The 25,661-nt window shown below is 38.2% G+C and overlaps 1 protein-coding gene across 1 annotated transcript in view; it reads right to left on the reverse strand.

Moving 5' to 3' along the window:
- MTMR10 (myotubularin related protein 10) overlaps positions 1–25,661 on the reverse strand; it is a 66,117-nt gene that overhangs the window by 19,282 nt on the left and 21,174 nt on the right. The window contains exons 3-5 of the mRNA XM_054041673.1: positions 14,686–14,822; positions 12,993–13,065; positions 10,816–10,958 (exon numbers count right to left, since the gene is read on the reverse strand). Coding sequence (XP_053897648.1) covers positions 10,816–10,958; positions 12,993–13,065; positions 14,686–14,822 — 353 coding nt within the window. The remainder of the gene's footprint in view (positions 1–10,815; positions 10,959–12,992; positions 13,066–14,685; positions 14,823–25,661) is intronic.

The raw sequence follows: 25,661 nt of genomic DNA on the forward strand, positions 1-25,661 counted from the left end.
AGACCTACTACAGAGAATTCAATGCATTGAAGAGTCCTCCTGCATGGGATCTCTGCTACTGCTGGCCACAGGATAATGGACTGTACATCTTAAAGATGCTTTTGATTTTGCATGTGTATGCGGGATGTCTAGTACTTGTACTGAATGTACACGGAGGAATTTTATCTTATCTTTTTTAAACACACTTACTAATAAGTAAATAGCACTTCATTCAAATGCAATGGGACTATCTAAACCAGGGGTGAGGAACCTATGGCCCATGGGCCGCATCTGCACTGCATACAGCTGCCTGGCCCCTTTGCTTAGGGACAGGACATGCCGGCCACTTCCGGGAGCAGCAGAGCCAGGACAGGCAGGGAGCCTGCCTTAGCTCCACTGTGCCGCCTAAGGTAAGCGCTGCCTGGCCAGAGCCCACACCCTGAATTCTCTGCCCCAGAACACAGAACCCCCTCCCACATCCTAACTTCCTCCCAGACCCCACACCCTCACCCCAACCCCAACCCCCTGCCCCAGTCCTGATCCCCCTCCCGCAATCCAAACCCCTTGGCCCCAGTCCAGAGCCCACACCCCCAGCTGGAGCCCTTACCCACTCCCACACCTCAACCCCTGCTCTAACCTAAAGCCCTCTCCTGCACCCTGAACCCCTCATTTCTGGCCCCACCCCGGAGCCTAGGGGAAACCTTGAGTCTCTGTGCCTGCCCCCTCTCCGCAGGGCTGTGTGTGGCCGGAGTGATTTTTCTGTGGGTTAATGGCCCCGATAGAAAAAAGGTTCCCCATCCCTGATCTAAACATTAAGATAGGGAGCTAGATTTTGAGAGGCAAAAGTACTTTTTATAAAGAGATACAACTTTGAATACACATATAATTAAAAGTGTATCAAATTACATATGGAAAGTAATACAATGGGCCAGATTTTCACAGGTACTGAGTGCACGAATATTACTACACTGAAGTTGTAGGTGCTCACCATTTCGGATTTTCAGCCTCATGTATGAGGAAATGGAACCTAGCCATATATGGTGTGCCTTTTCACATCCCAAACATACCATAAAATACAGTATCACCACTTGGACTTGTCAAAAGTTATTTTGTTAAAGGTTTTATGAGTAAAGTCTTAAACCTATATTAAGACTTATACTAAGCAGTCCTATTCATTAGCAAAGAGACATCAACAAGTTAATGTAATTTTAAGGGTGAAGATCATAAGTATGACTATTAGTTCATGTTGCTCAGTTTGGGTTACATTACAGGATGGTGACCCAAATAGATAGGCATCACCACTAGAAAAAATCACACCCTACTCTATTAGTTACTCTTTTGTACTTCATTAAATTTTGCTTACTGCCTCTTTATTTTGCTACATTTTAACCCCTGTACAGCAGAGATAGGTACATTTAGGGCACTATTTAAAAACAAACAAACAAACAAACATCCTTTGCTTCCAAGAAGTTGAGAAAGTTCTCGTGTTTTGTTTCACTTGTTATGGGGGAAATTTTCTTATAGTCATACACATGAAAACAAGATTGCAGGAGCAGGCCATTAAGGGATTAATACAACTGATGGCACGATGCAGCAGAAAAGTCAGCGAGCACATTCAGGCTTAACTCTGTGTGGTGATTACTACAGTATTTCTAGCCCTTATGCATTCTATGCATAAAAGGAACTTAAGAGTGGCTATATTTTCATTTTGATTTGACTTTTGATGAGAACATTCACTATTTGTAGAACCAACTTTTAATGGCTGCATACTGACTAATTGCAAACTATTTTTTTTGCACACTATAAATGTCATTAAAATCCTTTTAAAGGGACAGTTCCCTATATCTCTTCTCCTATATTACAGTTTTCAGTTCAACAATGAAACTACAGCACAAAACAGGTTCAGTCTGAGGTCATTCCAGTCTAAGTAGTCACTGGAAAATTACATAGCATGGGGCTTTGAAACCGTTTACTTAATTAAGCAGATTCTTGTTTGGGTTTTTTGTTTGTTTCTTTGTTTTTTACAGGTGGAAGAGGAGGGTTGGTCCATTTCTTTAAAAGTGCTTAAACACGGGGCTCATTACAATACTGATTAGTATACTCCATTTAGAAAACTACTTCAGCTATTTCACAGAGTTCCAAGAGTAGGAAAGGCCATTAGCTATCACAAAAAACAGATACCTCCATTTGAATTGCAAGAAGTCATGCATGTGAAATTTTGATATACTTTATGTTTTACCATACAAATCTTAGCTGAAAATCAACATGACTGGCAAGGTAAGTATTTGTTTTCATATCAGACTTCTTTACTTCAGAAAGAGCTTCTTATACTGTTGCTATTTCCAGCTACCTAATTTCTGTAACATAATGAGTACCTTCTTATCCTATTAAAAGGACCACTTTAATCAATCTATTGCACTAAAACAAGAACAGAGGTTTGCAAATGTACAGATGCTGGGCTTAATTCTCTAATTTATTAATCAGTTTTACACCAGTGTAACTCCACTGAACTCAGTGGAGTTACTCCAAATACACACTTCTGCGAGAAGAGTGAAAGCCCCCAGGTGTAATAGTCTGATCAAGATTCGAGAGTTGAACAGCAAGCAAAGAAAAGGATATAGTTTCAAATCACAAAATTGAAAACAGCTAATTTTAAAATCAAGTATTTGAAACCTGGCTCCTTCGCAATTTGCCTGCCAAGTCTTGAGTTCAGGATTTTGTGATATCACCACAATTACTGTACCTGAAACAGCGCCTTCCGGCATTATTTTAGGTGGCACTGACCTTCACTGCGAAAAGGAAATACTAGACTTTGAACTTGAGAAATAAGTGGAGGAGGGGCACCCTTTTCAAAATCTTCATTTTAATGCAGAATCACAGAAAGAGTTGAAAATGATTTAGGTCACATATATGGTCCAGCTCTCTGTAAGGCTGTTATGTATGCATTTTTTCTAGTGCTTTGTCTAATTCTGTTTTAACACGTAAACAAATGTTCTTGTAATTTTTGAGTTGAAAACAAAAGCAATTATTTAAGATCCCAAATCACTATGAATACATATATAAACAATCTTTAAAAATCACCTTTAATTTCTCTCTGGAACACATGCAAAACCTAAAAACTGAAAATTTTATTAAAATTAGATAACTGAATTAAATCTTTTCATATACCGTGAAGCAAACAACTGTAACACATAAAACAGCAACTGCCAATTCAGGCCCAGATTCTGCATTGTGGATCTGAACAGGGGAACTGTTGCATCAATAGAGATCCCCAATGAAGCGAATAAAGTGTCTCCCAGGTGCAGTAGTCCACCTGTGCTGATCATAGTGTAGAGTCATGGCCTTTCTTTCTTCAATATAAATACTGACATTTTGTTCTGCTACAATCTTCAATTGGAATTTTAGACCAGTGAAATTAAACGCAGCCTGTCAAACAACAATTTATTTGCTAACAAGCACTAAAGCCGTATTTGTGTTCTATTTATTCCTGACTTTGCAACTCCATACAGTAGCTTTACTGTCTGGGACTTTAAAGACAAGCAAATTCCATAGATCTCAGCAGAATGCAGCCAGAAGCTGAAAGCTCAAACTGGAAGACAAACATGTTTTACAGGAAACGTTCTTGTATCAAACTGATAAACGTTCAGTATTTTTGCCAATTGCAATTGTGCAAAACCAAAGATATTCAGAAACATCATTTAAAAAACAGGAGAACAGTTTTCATTTAGAGGAGAGATTGTTAAATACAAAGTAAAAACAGTGAGACTTAATTACCCCTATCAATGCTCACTGTGCAAATTGCATCTCCCTGTACCAGCGGTGCCCCAAGAGCAAAGCCACATCTTGGAAACGCAGGTGATGTTTTCACTGCAACCCTCCCACCACACTAGCAGGATGCAGGCCCCCCATGGCACTGCAACTGTCCCCTCCAGGTAGAGGTTTGCCGATGGAAAGGCATGTAACAAGGACTGAATCAAGTTCCATGAATACAGTTTATTAATGTTCCATATTTGCAAATACTCTTCTGGCACAATGAAAAAATAACCCTCTTGACCCCAACACACAGATGATACCTAACATGAGTACATCTACATCACACCCCTAGCTTGGAGTGCAGATGTAGCCTGTGTGTTGGGGTCAAGACTGTTATTTTTTCAGTAACTCGTAGGATAGGTCTACACTGCAATAAGACATCCACATAGCTTCCTGGGGCTCAGACTGTAGGGCTATAAAATTGCAGTGCAAATGCTGGGCTTGGGCTGGAACCTGGGCTCTTGGACCCTACGAGGGGACGTCTACACTGCAATTTTATAACCCTGCAGCCTGAGCCCAAGTCAGCTGACACAGGCCAGCCACATCTATTTTACTGCAGTGTAGACATACCCATAAAGGCCAATTATATACAGCATCTATTTGATTTGTGTTTAACAATACAGATAGTGTAGATAACAGGTAAGATCTAACTATTTCTACACACTGAAGATTAAGTTGCGCTTTTTTCTTATTTCAGAATCTTTGTTTATGCAAGCATGTTAAATTATTGAATTGCACAGTATTTTCTACTAGGCCCTAAGAGAAACACGAAAATACAGATTTTTTTTAATTTACTTAACTGAGTTTCATTTTGAGAAATCACTCCAGGTGTCCATGTCTCTAAAGACTCTAAAGACATACATGCCTTGGAGGTCCCAACAAAGATCATACCTTTTGTATTACTGAATCTGACAGATAGCTAATTTCATGATTTGTGCAACAAACAATTAGAGTGTGCTCAGTCACCTTTTGTGTGAGCCGGTCATACAAGCCCACTGACTATGAACTGTCTGATGTACATCAGGTATTCCTGGGGGAATTCTGCGTCACTACGCAATGCAGAATTTTGCAGAAATGAATGTTGTGCATGCAGAATTTCCTTTCCCTCACAGAAATGGCCTGCAGTGCTGCTAGCTGCCACTAGTGGCTGCTGGACCCGGCAGAGCCCAGATCACACTCAGAAGACACTGCTGGGGGGCGGGGGGGAGTGGAAGGGAGCGAGAGGGTTCCCGGCAGCTGCAGTTCCCAGCATGCCCTGAGGGAAGGAGAGGGTGGCACACAGGAAACTCTGTGCAAGCCTGGGACCGAGCATCAGGCTGTTCCTCCTTCTGGATCTCTGGGCTCTGGGGCAGTAGGGGGCAAGTGTCTGGGCAAGGGCCCCCCCCCCCCCATGGCTGGGCTCTGGCAGGGGAGGGGGTATGGGTATCTGGGCCAGGGAGGCCTACAGCTGGGCTCTGGGTGGGAGGTGTTGTGAGTGTCTGGCCCCTGGCTGTGCTCTGGCGGGGGAAGGGGGCAGAGAAACAGGAACTGGGTTGTCATAGGGGTTTCTTTAACTGTACTCCTGGGGGAATTTTTGAGTGTCTGTATTGTTACAGCTATACTTGCTGACAGGTATTATGAAATAAATTACCAAAATAATTGAAACTGGCGTGATTATGCAGTGTTATTTTGACAAATAAAAATTGCAGAATTTTAGAATACTGTGTGTAGAATTTTTATTTTGGCACAGAATTTTTAATTTTTTGGCGCAGATTGCCCGCAGGAGTAATCAGGAGAAGCGACAACAAGTAGCAGAGGATAAAACTAACGCAGTAAAAAAAAAAAGAAGCTGTTTAAAGAGCTTATTTAAAGGCATTTCAAATAAAAAATAAAGAACTGAAAGAGGATAATGCTGGGGCCTGAGAGGTTAAGAAATGTTGGGTCTCTGCAATACCATCACCGTGTACAGAAGGTGCCAACTGAAAACAAAAATGAAGTGTCTCCCCTTCCCTGATGCCCCTAAAAATATTTATGACTTGTGGGGGGGGAAGAGTTGGTTTTGATTGGACAGGAATAAGGACTCTGCCTGCATTACTTTTTCTCTTTTTCCCGGTTTAATTATGTGACTGTGTATATAATATAGATCTCATACACCCTACACATTTTAAAAAGGCTTCTCAGAGGAATGGAGATGTGGGCGTTGGAGACTGGAAAGTCCGAGAAATTGCAGATATATTTAGGCAGTAGGACACTACAGGGCGTGCGCCACTCTTTTGTACTGCCAAGTCCCACATGCATTTTCAGGCAACGTGCCAAAGGCGAAATCTTGCAGCCACCAAAGAAGTGATAATATCCCAGAATGATGCATCCCTGGTCAGTCTTATTTGGCAGTTTGACCAAACAGTTTGGCACAGCCCCCGCCCCCTGTGGAGCGCCGCGCCGCCCAAATCCCCACCGAGTGCCGCGCCGCCGAACACCTCCACCCCCCGCGCAGCACTGCACTGCTGAAGCTGCCCCCACCTCCCGCATGGAGCACCACCAAACACCCCCTGCCGAGCGCCACGCTGCCGGAACTCCCCCGCCCCCCGCCGCATTGCCCCCCGCCACCCCAAGATTGGCCGCCCCTTCCCAGGTGCCGCCCCAAGCACGTGCTTGGTTGCCTGGAGCCGGCCCTGCCAGCTGCTATAATGGCCAGAAGATAGCAGTCCTTTTTGATTATTACCACATTTAATTATAACTGAATTTAATGAAAAGCAAGAATTTTAATTTAAACTGTAAAAATAGCCATTACTTCTCTTTTCAAGTTTCCTGGCTTAAGCCTTCCCCTAACCCTCTTACTCCTACTTCCCCTTCCTCCCACACCCATCTGTTTTTTCTTCTTTTGGAGGCTTCTCAGCTTTAATTTAAGGGCAAAACAGCTGAATCAAATTGTAAAATAATGATGGGTCTGGCGATTTCCCCTATGATTCAGTAGCCCAACCTTGTATCTATATCATGCCCCTTCAAAACAGACATGCAACTTAAGAGTGCAAGGGAGCATTTAAGAAGCACATTGGCTGCTGTTCCATAGTTAAGACTGAAGCTAGCTTCTTATTATAATCCTGATTTTCAAACTCCTTCATAGTAATTTCCCCCAAAATAAATTAATCCTCCTGAAATTTCAAACATTCTGGCAACCTCAGGTAAAGTTTTTCTGAGCAATTTGGGTATGGGGTGTATGTGGGGAAAATCAGAAAAAATGAGCTTCTAAAGTTGTATCAGTATCATTAACACAGCATATTTGTTTATGGATACAGTCAAATAATCAACTATATGTCCCCTATGTTGGCTACAATAGCTTCAAACTTATTTTTTTTCCATTTTAGACACAGATCAGTACTATCAGTTCCTGAAGGTCTCATAAGTGTTGGAAAACTAACAAATGGCTTTGCTACTAGAGCCTATTCTTCCTCCTCTTCCTCCCCCAGAAAAATGTCCCCTAAGCTCACTCTCCTTAGGGATAGACCACATTCTTTGGTCCAAGCCTGTAAACACTGACGCACAACCTGACTCAGAGAAATAGTCCCATTCATTTCAAGGGACTACTCACATGACTCAAATTACTCTTCTTTACAGGTGTATACAGTATCAGGCCTCCAAACACCAAATATGTGAAAAGGTTAAGGGGAATTCAAAGCTAGTTTTTTAAATAATTCTATTCAAGTTTTTCTAAATACCTGCTTTTCAAAGTAAGACACAGTCTCAGTTTGCAGAGTGCAACACTTAAGTTGTCCCGGTTTCCAGCAGTGAATACGTTTTTTGATGTTTACTATGTTTAGATATCTCAAGGTCTTCTACAGACAGTGAAAAGGTAAGTGTCTTTGTTTTGCTTCAACAGTGACTTCATTCATGACACAGAGGAACACTGTCCTAAGGAGATCATGCTCACTCTGGGAGCCCAAGGGGAATTCCTCTGCTCTGACTTGCACAGCCAAGTTCAGTTATGCAAATTTTCCAAATTAAATGTCATGTTTGGGATCTGATTTATAAATCACTAAAGTTCAGTCACTACAACTGCTTCATTGGTAGGCTTCTGATTTTAAATGGAGGCGGCCTCCGACAATGAAACAGAATCTGTAACAATGGGTCAGGGTCAGTTCTACTATCTGACTTTTCTTCCCAATTATTTTAAACTGTCAAGAAAGGAAAAAAATGCTATCCGGGGCCACCTTTTTCTCTTATAAATCTCTCACATTTGTCTTCAGTTGAATTAGTCCAACCAATTCACAGTTCATGACCCAACTGCTGAGCTTTACAGTCTCATTCCCCAATATTTAAAATAGACATCCTTAATTTAAATTGTTCAATCCACAAGCCCTAGGAGGAATTTATAAATATACAATTCCATGCAGTTCATAGTTTTCATGAATAGTTCATAACCTAGCACAAGAAGCGGCACACAAATTAATTAGGCAAAAAAATGGTATAGCAGAGACATACATATTTTGATTTTTCCCAGGGGAAAAGTTGGAATTTCTCTAGAACTTTATGTAGCTTAAAATACACTATGCCATCTTTGAGCCAAAGAAAACTTGATAAGATTTTCTCCCAATAGAATTCAGAAGACCCGGATTTTTAAAGATGTGGCCCTCCTTTTTTGCACCCACAAATTGTAGGCAGAATTGTAGACATAATTTTGTATCCACAATTAATGTTGCATGGACAGTGCACAAGTAATATTAAAAGAGTCCTCAAAATTGTAGGTGTAAAAAGGCTGGCTAGGCTCCCCTCACAAAGATTCACCAATAGACAAAACAGTCTCTTACTCACTGCTGAAAAAGTGAGTAGGGAAGAAACAGAAGCCAGATAAAAAAGCATGTCACAGCACAGATCTGAAAGATGTAAGCTAAACATCTTGGGACAGAAGCATCTGATCCAAGATATCATAGGTTCCTTCTTCTCTGATTAAGCTACATCCTAAAATAATCTAATTAAACAAAATCCTGACTGGACCAAAACTTCAGTTACATATGTAAAGTGTTCTTATCATTCTGCATTAGCCAGAAAGTTGATTTTTTGTCATTTTGCCCTCCAGTGAAGGAAAGGTGCTACCACCACCTGAATGTACTTTAGTCTTCAAAATTATGTAGGTGCACAGCATTCACATAATTAAAAAGTTCAGATTTGCAGTAACTTTTTTCCCCACTCCCTCTAACGAACACATTCTAATATTTGAAATTTGAAAGTTTACTCACTTAGAGATCACAGGCACCATCCTTTATAACAATGTATATTTACATAGCATTTATATATTCAAAATACCATATGCCTCCAGTCCAGACCAATGAGTCAATGAGCAGAAATGGTTCTGTAAACTGAGTTTCTGCTCATCAAATACAGCTATTGAACATTCCCAATTCTTTATTGGTTAAAAGAACCTGTTGGTTGGTTTATTTTGTTAGTGCCAACTAACTAGGCATATAAAAGTGGTGATGCCAGATAGAATATGCTGATTGTACAAGTTGCATTTATTTTCCTGTTTAAAAAAGAAAGGTGCAGCGAGCCAGAGAAGAATTCAATAGGAGAAGCAGGAAAGTCTACATCATCGGAAATATCAACAGTCTAGGTTGCTTGTTTGAGTACAAACCAGTTTGCAGGTCAGGAAATTCGCTTCTAAACACTGAAAATAGGAACACAGCTAATAAACTCTCTAATCTGTTTTGGATCTAGGATTTTATAGTTTTTACATTCCCCCCTGAAGGAATCAGATTCCTTTTCTACATCAGTCTTCCCAGAATTTAAAAAGCCCAGCACCAATGTATCAGGAAGTGCCAATGAATGGTCTTGTTGTTCAGCCTTTACTAAATTCCAAACATTCACTTGGAATTTTTGACAAATTTGGAACTCCAAGCATTTGCCAGAAAATACTTGCCCAGATTCCAGGAGGCATATTTAAATTTCAGCATTCTAACCTTTGGGTAACTTTAAGTTAAAAATTTCCACTACACACTTGGAAGTACCTAACATTTTCCATTTTCAGCTGTAACACAATCTATGCAGTGGGATATGTAGTTCAAATATATCATTTGACTGCAGCCTTGGAAGTTTTAAACCAACCTTTAAAATACTGGTTCCCTAAGTCTGCCGTCAGTTTTTAAAGTAGAACAGATTTGATTTCACTAATGCACTGAAAGAGTACACTTACCTGGGGTGGAAATTACACAACTGTAGGCATACAATGCAAGTGCATATTAGAAAACATTTGCTCAAATTTCCAATTTGTGCATGCACGTGACTAACTACACATTTAGCTATGTGTACACACAATAGGAGATTTTTGAGTGCACATCTGGAAAGGAACATATAAAGCAGATGTATAAATATGCATCTACGTGAGGTCTAAACACCATGCTTTAAGTTTTGATGATGCAGGAAACTGGTAATTGGCCTTTCACCTTTGGGTCTGAATTTGACCTCTCACAATGGCGAAAACAATTAATATCCAAAAGTTGTCTAGTGGCATATTTAAACGAGTTCCATTTTCTAGTGAATAGGTAATCACATCAAAGCACATCACTATTATAATTAGCACACTTGATGACAGTGAGGGCTTTCCAGAACAAAGTTGGTGTATACTGGGAAAATAAACACTTCCTGCACTGCACCTCTTAAGTGAACATACTTCAGACACTAGCGCCTTTAATCTAGAAGCATTCAAATATCTACATACGTATTTTCCTGATGTATTAGTGAAAATACACTATATAACATCTTCTGTTACATCAATGTTTAGGCATTTACCTCATCTGTACTAGAAAAGATTCTCAGTTCATCCTGAGATGATTTTCTGTAACCAAGTTATCTTAAAACACTATTACATATCTGCATTTTAGAAAGACTAAAAGGTAGTTTTTAATTGGTGAGACTGAATTAGTCTTCTTTAATCTCTATCAAGAGCTTTAAAAAAAAAAAAAAAAAAAGAGAAAGTCCATAATGTCAGAGCTGGCACTGCAGGAACCCCAACACAATAAGGAAGTTTAAGGAAAAACTGCATGTTTTTAATACCTTTTTTGCACTCTCAGGGCCTGCTTCATCAAAGCGAAATCGGACAATACGGAAATCTTTGCAATAAATAATTAATTCTGTTGGATTAAATTTAAGTTTCTGGTTGGGACCAAGGACCTTCTGTTTCCTCTTTGTGTCATTTACTAAAACAAAAAACAAAAAATTGTTAAAGATCAAGTATAGAGTATACACTTAAAGAAAAATACTGTTAGTTACATACAGATGATACCAATACTGTAAAAATTAATATTGTTTGAGTAGAACAGATGCTGCTCCTTGCGAGTCACATTATGATCAAATGTCTAGCTCTCCAAACAAAATTGACTTATAGCTGTTATCCTCATTTCCCCTATGTCCAAATGACCATTGGTGATGAATAATTACATTCCACAAACAAAGGATTTCATATATGGCACCTCTCAGCAACCCATCTTGCCTCCCAGGTTGTTCAGCATGAGTTCTCTCCTAGCAAGGTCATTTCTAAATGATTGACTAATGAAGCATCATTACTGGGATTATATACAATTTGATCTTTGCCTCTTAAAACTTGCTTGCTCAGCCTCTGTCACTTTTTAGGCATTTCACTAACAATAATAATAATAAAACCCTGACTCCTGTGTAAACAGACGGACACTAATCTGTCCAAAATTTTGGACGGGAAATACAGCACCCCTTCTAAACCCATCACAACCTAATTCAGTTAAAAAGGAAAGAGGACAACATAGCCCTGCGGATGCCCCTTGTGATAGAAATAGGGTCAAGTAGCTCACCTCTTCACTCCATCCTAATATTATCCACTGTTTGGCTATGGAGGATTAGGAATCTATGCCAACCCTTGCAAATTTCTCCCAGAGATGACCTCTGTTAATGGAATCAAAAGCCAATTTCAAATTGACAGAGACCACCTCTTATTTTATTTCCTTGGGACAAATGAGTACGGGCAAAATCAATCAATCGTGGCGCATCCATTCCTGAAAGCGGCTTGCTCCCATGCAAATAGATTACAACTCTCCATGCAATACACTAATCTCCAATATCTGGGATAGATTTTTAAAACCATCTGAGAGATTAATTGCTCAGTAATTCCCAGGATAATTTCTGTCACCTTTTCTATATAGTGGAAAAATAACACCAGTGAACCAGCCTGCAGGAAAATAGCCTCTATTTATATTAATACAAATTAATATTATAAATATAATATTTATATTAATTGCTAATACCAAGGCCCACCAAACAATACAGTCTTTATAATTGTCTGCAGAGAGAATAGCCTCATCAGGAGCTTTGTTATGATGGCGTTGGTTTATCAAAATTCTATCTTACCCAGTGGAGACAACAGGCAAGGTCCAATGAGATAGACTGTATCAAAAGGCTGACAGATGGGAGTATTGGTATAAAGCTGCTCATCCTATAATTTTGACAATCTTAATAAATACTATGGGAGCTTATGCTGGATCACTAAGGTCCAAAAGCTGGTCCTCCAAAACTGGAGGAAAGTTTCTCGCTAATTTTAAACTTAACTAATAGATTCCACTTAATTTGCTTCAAATTTACAGCTTCAAAATCAGGAACAACACACACTCTGGCATACTTTCTGGCAGAAGACAGAAATTCACTTGCAGAGGTTGCTGATTAATGATGTGTTTAAAAGGCACTATAAAGTTAGAGAAACAAGAGCACCTTAAAATCAGAACTGCAATATTTTGTTGTTTATGGCCCAATTGGCTTGGTGGTGGGAATACCACCTATAAATAATTGTAATTCTTATAATCATTGGTAATCTTTTTTCAATTTAAAATCTTAAGGTGGAAGAGATGTTCAATTATATGTAAAACAGTTAAAAATTAAATGGAAAACCAACAGTTGTTAAAAAGGCACTGTTTCTTGAACGATTATGGATTCAGAATTGTAATCTCACATACTTTAAAAAGCACATCAAAATCAAGTTTAATGCAAGTCTTGCAAAATTTCTGATTTGAATTTTACCCAGTCTTTTGATTGCTTTTCTGACTTGTTACAAATTAATTTAAATTTAGGTACTTCATAGAAAGACTAATCAAATTCAACCTTAACTGTGCATGATTGTGCCTTAATATAGATAGCAGCTAATAATTTTAACTTTAACATACAAACTCATGTTTTAAGCTTTTCACCATACTTAAATGACTTTTCCATACCTGTGACAACTTGTTCAATACATGTTAACGGCACATCATGTTCACCAAGGAGGAGGTTTTTATAATGGAATTTCTGGAACAGAGACAAACTCATGATAAATAACAGGAGCTTTACAGCAGTATTGTTTTTAGCATGTATTTTACAACACAATTTAGAGAGAACACTGTCAGGTATTTCTCAAATAAAAACAATGTGGATTCTATAGAAAGTTTAACAGACAATATTTCCTTGGAGTTTTCTAGCCTAATCATGAATCATTTCAGCTTCAAACTTACTGCAAATTTAAGATGAAAAACCATTACTGCAACTATGAAAAGAAAAATGCGTGTCACCTTCCACGAGCAGAGTCAAAGATTCCTTTTTATAACACCAGAAGTAACAAAATAGGTTAAGTGTGGAGGAGTGCTCCTCAGAGCAGTTACAGACCCTAGGTTGGAAACTTCAAAAACAGTACTCTGAGCCCAAAACAATTATATATGCTGCAATTAGCCATCTGCTACTATAGTCACGTACTATTTTACAAGTGTAGGAGCTACAAAGAGTATAAGCGTGCAAAGGAGTGTAATTTTTATAGTTTACAAATTTAGTTTAAACTCAGACCACTTGAAGAGAGCAGAGAAATATTATTGGATCACTTCATATCTAACATACTGTATTGTGGGTTTTTGTAAGAAAGAATGAGAAAAATGACAGCAGACGAAGAGACAGACAAAAAATGCATTTGACAAGGAAATATAATGCTAATTTAACATATTAATTTAAAAGTAATATGCCTTTGAAACCTTATATATTATTGGTTTCCAAAGACACTGAATATCATGGAATAGAATTATATTAAACTTTAAGGTTGTTACAGTTATGATTAACATGACACACAATATGAATACAATAATTTTGCTTTTTCATAAAAGCCATGGCCTTTGTCACCCAACTAGCCACTACTGAGCAAGACTCCTTCAGTATTTTCACTAATGTAGTTAAATACGTGTCCAGGCAGGCAATGGAGTACTTTTAAAAAAAGTTGTAAATGATTACGAAATTTTTATTGAAAAATACAATAAAGGTTGTTAAAATGGAGTTAAAAATGTTATTTGCCAAGATGTTTACAAATTAAACTAAGTTTATGACTTTTGCATGTTTTGCCATGCTTTTTCCCTTTTCTGTTATTATGATCAACCAGCCTTAATTGTTATATATTGCTGCCTCTATACTAAATATGATAATTTCGCTGGTATCTTTCTTCTCCCTCACTGACTTCAATAGGAGTTGGGCACATATTAAAGATTTTGCTGAATTGGTGCTTATATCTACGTAAAGGAAACTTGGAATTCTCAGAATTCAGTAGGGTGTTCCATTATATTTTCCAACGAATAGTAAAGTGTTTGGCTTTTTAACAGCATTTCCCAAAACACCCTCCTGCAAACAGTAGCTCGCTGTACTGCTTTGATTCCGTAGTTCAAATGAAGTGGAAAATAATACTCTAATGTCAAAAACTTACTATCTGTAGATACAATACGGCAAATTAAGGATTGGCACACCAATAATTCAGGATGGATATTTGAACTTCCTTTGTTTTATAGAATGAGGTTAGACCTCTTAATTATTTGAGGAATTTATTGTGGTTTAACCGAATCCATTGTGTTACATCATGATTTATGATAAATAGGATTATCAATTTTGAGAGAAACAAACCTGAAGTGGCATGGGATCATCCGTAATAAATGAAATCTTGAAGTTACTGCAAACCAACTTCCCCCAGAGATCATACTGACTTGTATCTGTTGCAATACATTTTCTCACAAAATTGACTTCATTTACCACAATTTCACCTAAAACAAAACCAGAAAAAAAAAAAAAGAGTAAGCTATTTAAATCTTTTTAAAAGATAGAAACATTACAAGTTAGTGATTTCAGATAAGGTGTTCCCCTTAACCTTTCTGAACTACCATTTGAAAATAAAGCATACTAACTTGGATTTTAACATGAAAGCTGGTCAGTGGAAACCAGAACTGTGACCTTTTCATTGAACCACCTCTTAGAATAGTACCGAAAGAGAGAGAATTAGATAGTAATTAAAAAAAAAAAAAACCACCACACACCCGAGTCATGAGTCTAGAGATGAAAATTGTGATATGTCACCACTGAAGTGTTTTTGTTTTAAATCAATGATAGTTTAAAATGATTAAGAATGATTTGTTTAAAAAGCCTCAGCTAAAATGAATGGTATGCATAATATGTCAGTATGTTTCTAAAACCTTTATTGTTTAAATTATATTCCGGTTCTTTTGTGAACCTGCAGGATCCCAAATTTCAGAATCAACCAAATTCTCATTTGCACATCTAATTATCTCTGATTAGTACTTGGACATTCAGACTAAATATTCTGAGTAAATCTATGAAAGACGACACATGATTTGTAAAAACACACTCGAAAATATCACTCTCCTTTTCAGAGTTTCTACTGTGATCAGCTGATTCGTGAGACTAAAATGTTCCTCTGGTAAAAGAAGTTACTTAAAATGCATATATTTAAATTCATCCAGGATTCTTCCCAGACAGAAGTCTCTCAAGTGCAAAGAATAGTCTAGGAGAAACTATGCTTTAAACAAGAGGAACACACAGAGGCCGATCATATCGAAAGCTATATTCAAAAAAGCCTTTATAGCTCCCCTCAGACAATTTTACCCATTAGCATCTGGATTTGAAGTTCTTGGAAGCTAAATTACAACCTACATACAGCTTCCCCCATTTTACTTCAGGATGTGCAATCTGTTATTTGCTGAGTCCCCACATATAAACAAAGTTATCTTCCATATCAGAGCAGCCACTTGTATTGTTATAACACTTCAGTTGTCGACTGCCACAGGTAACAAGAGCATGCATATGGAAATTTAAGTTTATAATAGTTTAAATAGTTTCAATTATTAAAGTATTAAAGAGTGCATACAGTTGATTTAATAGTGATGAAGACTAACTTGCTCATCTAGGGATTAATTCTGCAAGGTTATCTCCAATTGCCAGAAAGGGGACCTGATGGTGCTCAGTACCTTGGGCTCTGGTTGCCCAAAAGATTTTCCCATAATATACTTCACAGATTATAATTAAATGGCAGCAGAAATCATTTACAGAATCAGACATGGAAAGAGACCTTATTGGGTCACCCACAGTCCTGCTCCCTGGTCAGCACATTTTCCAATATTCTTCCTAGTGTTATCACTTGGGAACATTATAACGTTTCAGTGCTTCCAATAGACTATTCCACAACCTAACACATCTTACTGTCAAGATGTTTTTCCTGGTATCCCATCTACATAATCCCCAAATTGTATATTTTATATTTTCTTGTCAAGTACCAAATACCACATTAAAATTCCTTTCTGTCGTTGGTGCTAACAACCTTCATATACTTTACACGAAGTTCCCTGCCTGTATTAGTCTCTTAACCAAAGATTTTTGGTCCTTCCTCATAAGTGAAACCTTCCAGGGCCTTTATAATTTAGTTGCTCTTCTCTGAAGCCATCCAATGTACCAATATTTCTCTAACAATGTGGTGTCCAGAACCAAATATACGTTTCTTTAAGTATTAAGGGAAATAGTGTAATTCAGAATGGCTGATTAATACATGCTAAAAATTTTAAATGTGTGGTATTCCTTTACTGTTCAATCAACTGGATTTTATTTTTTTAAACACAGTGTTCATTCCTTACAGTTGTTCAGGCTTCCATTTTATAATTTTCTTGTTATACGACTTTGTAAATCTGTCTTTTTATGAAGCAGTTCAATAAGCTGAGAGTCAGCTTATTGTTTCACTCTTTTATTAATGGACCTTTTTTATCATTATTACTGCCCTCATGCATTTGTAAAACCACCTCTCATTTTACTAATCTTCATCATATCTAGTCCTTCTTGCTTCCTCTCTCCATTCCTCATGTTTGTGCAGACACATTTTAATGTATTAATATTCATTCTTCTGCCTTACTTTTTATGATGGAAGTACGTCAGACCTTTTAACAACACCCCCTCCCACTTAAAGTCAAATCAGTTTTGACCTAGGAGTTTGGTTATCTAGCTATTCAAAATACTCAGCATGCAAAGGGGTCAGGGCTCAGTATGCTGTCAACCATTTTTTTTTTTTTTAAAGTATTTTTAGGTTGTATTTTTTTTCTTTTAAATCAAATGTGAAAGCTTGCAATGCAGTTACCCTTTAACAGATGGAGTTTTCAAGGGCCTTAGTGCGAGTCTATATTTTTTAATAGTGGGATCCCAAACCTTTATCCTTAAGTTTCATATTAAGACACTTAACCTTTAACACTTGTTATTCAGTGGCTATACTGAATAATATGAAGAAGGATGCAAAGCATGTAAACCTCCGTAAAATAGAGGAAACTAGCTAAATAAAGTGGAAAAAATTATCAGTCTAATACCAGGAAACATTTTGCTTTAGCCAAATCCACAGCTTAAAACATGGTATGGCAGGGTCTATGATTAAGCTATTCAGAGATATTACACTGCACATTTTTACAATGTAGCTGCTCCTTTTTCCAGTAAACAGTCACAAGCTGTTCCAGACACGGAACAGCAGTGAACACTCTCATGTGACTTGAACAGTCAAAGAGTTATCCCAGGAAACAAGAGAGCAGTCTGTATAAACTCTGACAGGAAACTAGAACAAATTACAGGGTTACCACCCATTATATATGAAGCGTATTCAAGTAATAAAAATCTACCAAATTAAATTCATGATTCACAAAGATAACACAAGAGTCCAAAGCTCATTAGTTATTAATCTCTCCATTTGAAAACATAAAATTTTAGAGAATTCCAGGTTTCTGAGATTCTGGTAAACATTCAAAAAAAAATTTAACTTGACTTCATAGCATCTTGGATGCAACATACAGCTACTGTTTAAGGGGAACCCATGAGAACTTATTTCAGTGACTCATTGTGTTATTAAAAAGAACAGGAGTACTTGTGGCACCTTAGAGACTAACAAATTTATTAGAGCATAAGCTTTCGTGGACTACAGCCCACTGCATCCGAAGAAGTGGGCTGTAGTCCACGAAAGCTTATGCTCTAATAAATTTGTTAGTCTCTAAGGTGCCACAAGTACTCCTGTTCTTTTTGCAGATACAGACTAACACGGCTGCTACTCGGAAACCTGTCATTGTGTTATTACATCACCATCTCCTACATCCCACAACAGTCAAAATCAGAGACTAATAATCAATTAATAAAATCTTATTCAAGCGATACATTCCATGCCTACAATATTTCATTTTCTAGGTAAAGCCAAAGATTGTTCTATTAACTGTACAGTTGGCAGACAAACATGCTACATCTTCCTATCATAAAACATGTTAGATATCTTGATTAGAGCTACATAAACAAAATGTAATTTGTTAGATAAATGAAAAAGCAATATTGTACTCAATGAAACAAGTCACAAATATTCTATTCCATTTTTTCCTCCTCATATAAAAAAAAATTAAGCAGTGCATAGATAGGATTTATGGCATGCACCTTGCCTTCATATTTTTTCTTGTAAGGTGATCACTAATTGGAGAGACCATAGTTGATTATAGGTAAGGTTAAGATTTTGTCAGAGTTATTTTTAGTAAAAGTTATCGACATGTCGTGGGCAATAAACAAAAATTCACGGAAGCCTGCGACCAGTCTGGGGAGGAAGGGGGGAGTGCGAGAGGGGCTGACTGCCACCACAGGAGCTGACAGGTGCAGCCCTGCTATGTGGCTGAAGCCGAAGAAGTCATGGAGATCCTTAAAGTCACAGAATCCGTGACCTAATCACATCCTCACTTATCAGTAATGCTGAAACCAACTTGGCCTCTCAAGGGGAAATGGATGAGCCTCTTAAGTGCAGTGGATGGACGGGGAGATGATCTCAGAAATGGAAACAGAGGAAGATTGCAGTTATTCATCATGGGTGCCATCTGGGCCTTCACTGTCCTGATCCTGAGAAGTATCTTGACCCAACCGGGCCAGAGAGATGAACCCAGAGAACATTGCCACAGGCTCTAGCTAAATCCCAAATACCACCTGGGATATTAGACTGTCAGTTACCCTGTCCCACTCCCATCATGTGTTTTCCTTCCTCACATTATTTCTTCTCTTTCCTATCTCTCTCCTTTTGCCTGTTACCTAAGGAGAGTCTGGTCAGGTTGGCCAAAAGTGCCTATTTTGCAACACCGCTGTGAGCCTGTGATCTAAGAGGCAGATTATAGCAATGCCCTGAAAAGCCCACTGTTGGTACAAGTTTGCCAGATCTCAGTGTGGCTAATAAAACTGTGTGCCATGTCTGCTACACTGACTATTTGGTTAGTACACCTCTACCTCGATATAACACTGTCCTTGGGAGCCAAAAAATCTTACCGCAGTATAGGTGAAACCACATTATAGTGAACTTGCTTTGATCCACCGGAGTGCGCAGCCCCCCCCCGCACAAGCACTGCTTTACCGCGTTATATTGAGTCGCGTTATATCGAGGTAACGGTGTACCACCATTCTGTATGTACTTTGAAACTCCAATGAAAGGCACAAAGTACCTTACAAACAAAGTCTCAAAATAACCCCCAGAGTGGAAGGCATATTCTCTATTTTCCTGATGGCACAGCGAGATTTATCGACTTTTCTCATATGCACAGAAGTTTGTGGCAAAGCCAGTAAGAGATCTTGGATCACCTGACTCCCAGACCTAAGCTATACACAAATTAGAATTACTGAATTTAACAAAAACAAAAAAACCCAGTTCCACTAAAACTCCATGCCCCCAAATGCTCTCATCTCTATAGTAAAACAAATTTTTTCAGGGGCAATCCTTTCATCTTCAGCCAGCAGTAATATCTGCCAGCTGGGGACAGAGCACCTACATTGTAAAACACCTGGAGAATTGAGATATGAAGTACAGCTGACTTACCAGATTGCTGGTAGTTACAGAGCCATTTTATTGCTGAACAGAGACCATACTTAAATTGCCAACATATGGTAACTCCAATGTGTTAAAAATTTGATATTATCTGGGTGTTAATAGGTCTGTGAAATTAGAATCATTGAGCGATTCACATTAAGTCTTACATGTATTCTTCAAGTTTGAAAGATACCAAAACATATTAGGAAGGGTTTCTTCATTTTACACTGACAGTGGAAGATAAGACAACACCTAAAATAAACCTTTTCAATAAAAACTGAAGTTATGGATCAAAAACTGATTTGAGTTCCAGAAGGAAGTAAGGCAGACCAACTGAAGATTTAAAAAAGGGAGGGCGACCAGGATAGGGGTGTACTGTAGACCACCAAATCAGCAGAAGGTGATGGATGAGGCATTTTTTAAACAACCAAACATCCAAAACACAAGACTTGGTAGGAATGTGGGAGTTTAACTACCCAGACAGCTGTTGGAAAAGTAATACAGAAAAATACAAAATCTCCAGTTAGTTCTTTGCATGTATTAGGGACAAACTTATTTCAGAAGGTGGAGTAAGTGATCATGCGTGATCTAAAAAATAAAAAGGAGTCACATAAAAAATGGAAACTAGGACAGATTACGAAGGATGAATATAGGCAAACAACACAGGAATGCAGGGGGCAAGATTAGAAAGGCAAAGGCACAAAATGAGCTCAAACTAGCTACGGGAATAAAGGGAAACAAGAAGACTTTTTATCAATACATTAGAAGCAAGAGGAAGACCAAAGACAGGGTAGGCCCACTGCTCAGTGAAGAGGGAGAAACAGTAACAGGAAACTTGGAAATGGCAGAGATGCTTAATGACTTTTGTTTCGGTCTTCACCGAGAAGTCTGAAGGAATGCCTAACATAGTGAATGCTAATGGGAAGGGGGTAGGTTTAGCAGATAAAATAAAATAAAAAAAAGAAGTTAAAAATCACTTAGAAAAGTTAGATGCCTGCAAGTCACCAGGGCCTGATGAAAGCATCCTAGAATAATCAAGGAGCTAATAGAGGAGGTATCTGAGCCTCTAGCTATTATCTTTGGAAAATCATGGGAGATGGGAGAGATTCCAGAAGACTGGAAAAGGGCAAATATAGTGTCCATCTATAAAAAGGGAAATAAAAACAACCCAGGAAACTACAGACCAGTTAGTTTAACTTCTGTGCCAGGGAAGATAATGGAGCAAGTAATTAAGGAAATCATCTGCAAACACTTGGAAGGTGGTAAGGTGATAGGGAATAGCCAGCATGGATTTGTAAAGAACAAATCATGTCAAACCAATCTGATAGCTTTCTTTGATAGGATAACGAGTCTTGTGGATAAGGGAGAAGCTGTGAATGTGGTATACCTAGACTTTAGTAAGGCATTTGATACGGTCTCGCATGATATTCTTATCGATAAACTAGGCAAGTACAATTTAGATGGGGCTACTATAAGGTGGGTGCATAACTGGCTGGATAACTGTACTCAGAGTTGTTATTAATGGTTCCCAATCCTGCTGGAAAGGCATAACAAGTGGGGTTCCGCAGGGGTCTGTTTTGGGACTGGCTCTATTCAATATCTTCATTAACGACTTAGATATTGGCATAGAAAGTACGCTTATTAAGTTTGTGGAGGATACCAAACTGGGAGGGATTGCAACTGCTTTGGAGGACAGGGTCATAATTCAAAATGATCTGGACAAATTGGAGAAATGGTCTGAGGTAAACAGGATGAAGTTTAACTAAGACAAATGCAAAGTGCTCCACTTAGGAAGGAACAATCAGTTTCACACATACAGAATTGGAAGAGACTGTCTAGGAAGGAGTACGGCAGAAAGGGATCTAGGGGTTATAGTGGACCACAAGCTAAATATGAGTCAACGGTGTGATGCTGTTGCAAAAAAAGCAAACATGATTCTGGGATGTATTAACAGGTGTGTTGTGAGCAAGACACGAGAAGTCATTCTTCTGCTCTACTCTGCTCTGGTTAGGCCTCAGCTGGAGTATTGTGTCTAGTTCTGAGCACTGCATTTCAAGAAAGATGTGGAGAAATTGGAGAGGGTCCAGAGAAGAGCAACAAGAACGATTAAAGGTCTTGAGAACATGACCTATGAAGGAAGGCTGAAAGAATTGGATTTGTTTAGTTTGGAAAAGAGAAGACTGAGAGGGGACATGATAGCAGTTTTCAGGTATCTAAAAGAGTGTCATAAGGAGGAGGGAGAAAATTTGTTCACCTTAGCCTCTAAGGATAGAACAAGAAGCAATGGGCTTAAACTGCAGCAAGGGAGGTCTAGTTTGGACATTAGGAAAAAGTTCCTAACTGTCAGGGTGGTTAAACACTGGAATAAATTGCCTAGGGAGGTTGTAGAATCTTCATCTCTGGAGATATTTAAGAGTAGGTTAGATAAATGTCTATCGGGGATGGTCTAGACAGTATTTGGTCCTGCCATGAGGGCAGGAGACTGGACTCTATGACCTCTCGAGGTCCCTTCCAGTCCTAGAATCTATGAATCTATGGGGACAGCCATTTTAGACTTGATGCTGACTAACAGAGGAACTGGTATAGCAAATCTGATGGCTAAAGGCAATTTGGGTGGAAGTGATCATGAAATGACAGATTTCAAGGAAAGAAAGGAGTGAGGACAACAAACTAAGGACAACACATTTCAACAAACCCAAAAACCTAGCGCTTAAGGTCCACTGTGAAGAAAATGTAAGAGAAAAAAGTAGTTCAGGAGGGCTGGCAGTTTCTCAAAGACAATATTAATAGCATAGTAGGAAACTATCCAGATGCGAAGGAATCTCAAGAACAACAATAAGAAGGCAATATGGCTGCATCCGGAGGTCTTTAATTACCTGATCAAAAAGTGAAAACATGGACAAATTGTTAAGGATGAATACAAAAGAATAATGCAAGCAAGTAGTGACAAAATCAGAAAGGCTAAAGAACAAAACGAGTTACACACAACAACGGACACAAAAGGCAATCAGAAGAGGTTTTATAAACACATTAGGATCAAGAGAAAGACAAAGTGAAGTGTAGGTCCACTACCCAGCTGAGAAGGAGAGCTAATAATGGAGGACATCAAGAAATCTGAGGTGTTTAATGCCTGTTTTGCTTCAGTCTTCAATAAAAAGGTTAACTGTGACCAGAGGCTTAACAACAACAGGGAAAGGACAGGTTTAAAGACTATTTAGATAAGTTAACATTCAAGATGGCAGGGCCTGAAAAAATTCAAGTCATGTCAAACCAAACTAATTTCCTTCTTTGAACGAGTTACTGGCCTAGTGGATGGGGAAGGTGGGTTGGGGAGCAAGTAGTAGACAGGATATATCTTCATTTTAGTAAGGCTTTTGACACAATCCATCATGACAGTCTCACAAGCAAACTAGTCAAATGTGGTCTAGATCAGGGTTCTGAATTTTTTTCTTTCTGAGGCCCCTCCCCCCCCCCCAACGTGCTAGAAAAACTCCAGGGTCAAGTGGCGGGCAGCCTCAGGGCTCCGGGCTTCAGACACCAGGTGTGTGTGTGTGGGTCCCCTCGGGGCTTTAGACCTGCAGGGTGCCAGGGCTCAGGGCTTCTGCCCTGTGGGGCACTGGGTGGGGGAGGCCAGCAGATTACCCTGACAGACCGCATATTGCCCACCACTGGTCTAGGTATACTTGGTCCTGCCAAAATGCAGGAGGTTGGTCTAGATGACCTCTCAAGCCCTACATTTCTATTGCAAAATCAAAGACTAATTGGAGGTACTATTTAGCAATTAAAGTATATACGCATCTGTATCCTGGTACTGTATATTTAGACAGGCATGTTTAACAAGATTTTTAACTAGCATAACTGTTTATATTTGTTCCAACCATAATGGGCAAAATATGGATCTGAACACAAATAATTAACTTGAACAATTTCTTAACTAAAAAAGTGAAGTATTCAGTAATTTAATTATGAAGTTAAATTGAAGTCTTCAGGCATCTTTAATCATTTAACTGGCGTTTGCTAGTTGTCCTTGTTGGAGAGTAGAATACTAAAATAGTGTGGGTTTATTAGCATGCTCTAAGCATTTAAATGTAAATTTTCTCTCATTCACTTCTAAATGAATCTTCTGTTCAGCATGCTCAGTAGAGACTTTGAAGTTCAAAACGAAAAAAACTCTTGATGAGATTCTACTTATAAGCTCATAAAGTACTTTTTAAAGCTCTTTATAGGGAATTTTCATGAGCTCTAACAATGTATTAGCAGTACCACAAAAGATCAAGAAATAATGGCATGCTTGTTAGATGATACCACCTGTTCTTAAGATTTTATATAGTATCATTTCCCCATGAATTTAAGTTGATATGTATTCTATGTTCATATTACAGTGATCAGTTTGACAATACTAATACTCTATTATATGCATATTTACATTTAAGAGTTGATTCTAAAATGTGAAAATTAGACCAGAACCCACATTTTCCAATAGGACAGCCTGATACTGTGGCTACTAGAGAATGGAAAATTAGTCTGATTATGTGTTAGTATTGAATGGAGAAAGTGGGATGTCATTTAAAAATATAAAACAACAGACTCTCTCATTTTCATATGGTAGTCAGGATATCAATTTTAATAATTTTATATAAAGCACAGTGCCTGAAGAGTGCTCAGAGTTTTTAACAGAAGAGATGAAAGAGTTTAAAAGTAAATTTTAGAAATATGCTGAGTGAGAACAAGGTACTGGTGTGGATGGCCTGACCCAACCTTAACTTCCAAGATAATCAGTCAAATGTAATAGAGATGTTTCTTTTCTTGGAGGTATTGCACAGTACATCAATCTGCTTACTTATATTACACAATGAAGATTCCCAAAGTATGATTCTGTAATAATCATCAGTAGCTATTGGAGGAGATGGGTGTTTTTTTTTTTTCCAACCAGTTATTTTAAGTTATAAAATAATTTCATCTTTTGTAACTAAGTCATGGATACAAAACACACATGTTTGATAACAGCAGCAATGGACATATTGAGTTATAGTAGTGCAAGTTTTGTCAACTGTTACATCGAACACAAAACTAGATGTTCTCCAGAACTAAGCGTATTTTAAAGGACTTCTTCACTGTAAGTCTGTTTAGTTGCCAAGAGGGGAAAAAAAAAAAAAAAAAGTGGTATAGTAGTTTGTTTAGTAGGCTGTTAGAGAACAAAATGTCATATGAGTTTTTTCTAGGCTCTCTAGTGACTTATGATATGAACAACATTTGCCACTGGTCAGAAGTCATTGGGAGGGAAAAATTAACTGGCAGCATAGTGCCCACCTTTTTTTTTTTTTTTTTTTTTTTTTTTTTTTGGCAGAATACACAAGGAAAAACAAACAGATTTAATTTTAAAGTAGACTCAAGCAAAACCATTTTTAGGTCTGGTTTCTATACAGTCAAAACTAAACTACATGAAACCGTTCATAGCTGGAAAAATAATTCAGACAGATGTTCACAAAATACCTAACATATCTGTACAAGTCAGAAACTTAAGAAAAAACAGATCTCAGTATTCTTGACTGTAAATTAAGAACATCAATATGAAATGGTCCACAAATGTAAGTTTGCATCCAGAATCTAAATTCCAGATAATTCATAGAAGTGGACAGAACTCATAAATCAGTCCTTTATAATACCCAAAACAAATAAATAAGCCAATGCACAGAAACATACCACAAAGTTTACACTGGATCTTAAGACAGGATATGTATGCAGA

This window comes from Malaclemys terrapin, chromosome 10, assembly GCF_027887155.1.
Source record: "Malaclemys terrapin pileata isolate rMalTer1 chromosome 10, rMalTer1.hap1, whole genome shotgun sequence".
Lineage (NCBI taxonomy): Eukaryota > Metazoa > Chordata > Testudines > Emydidae > Malaclemys > Malaclemys terrapin.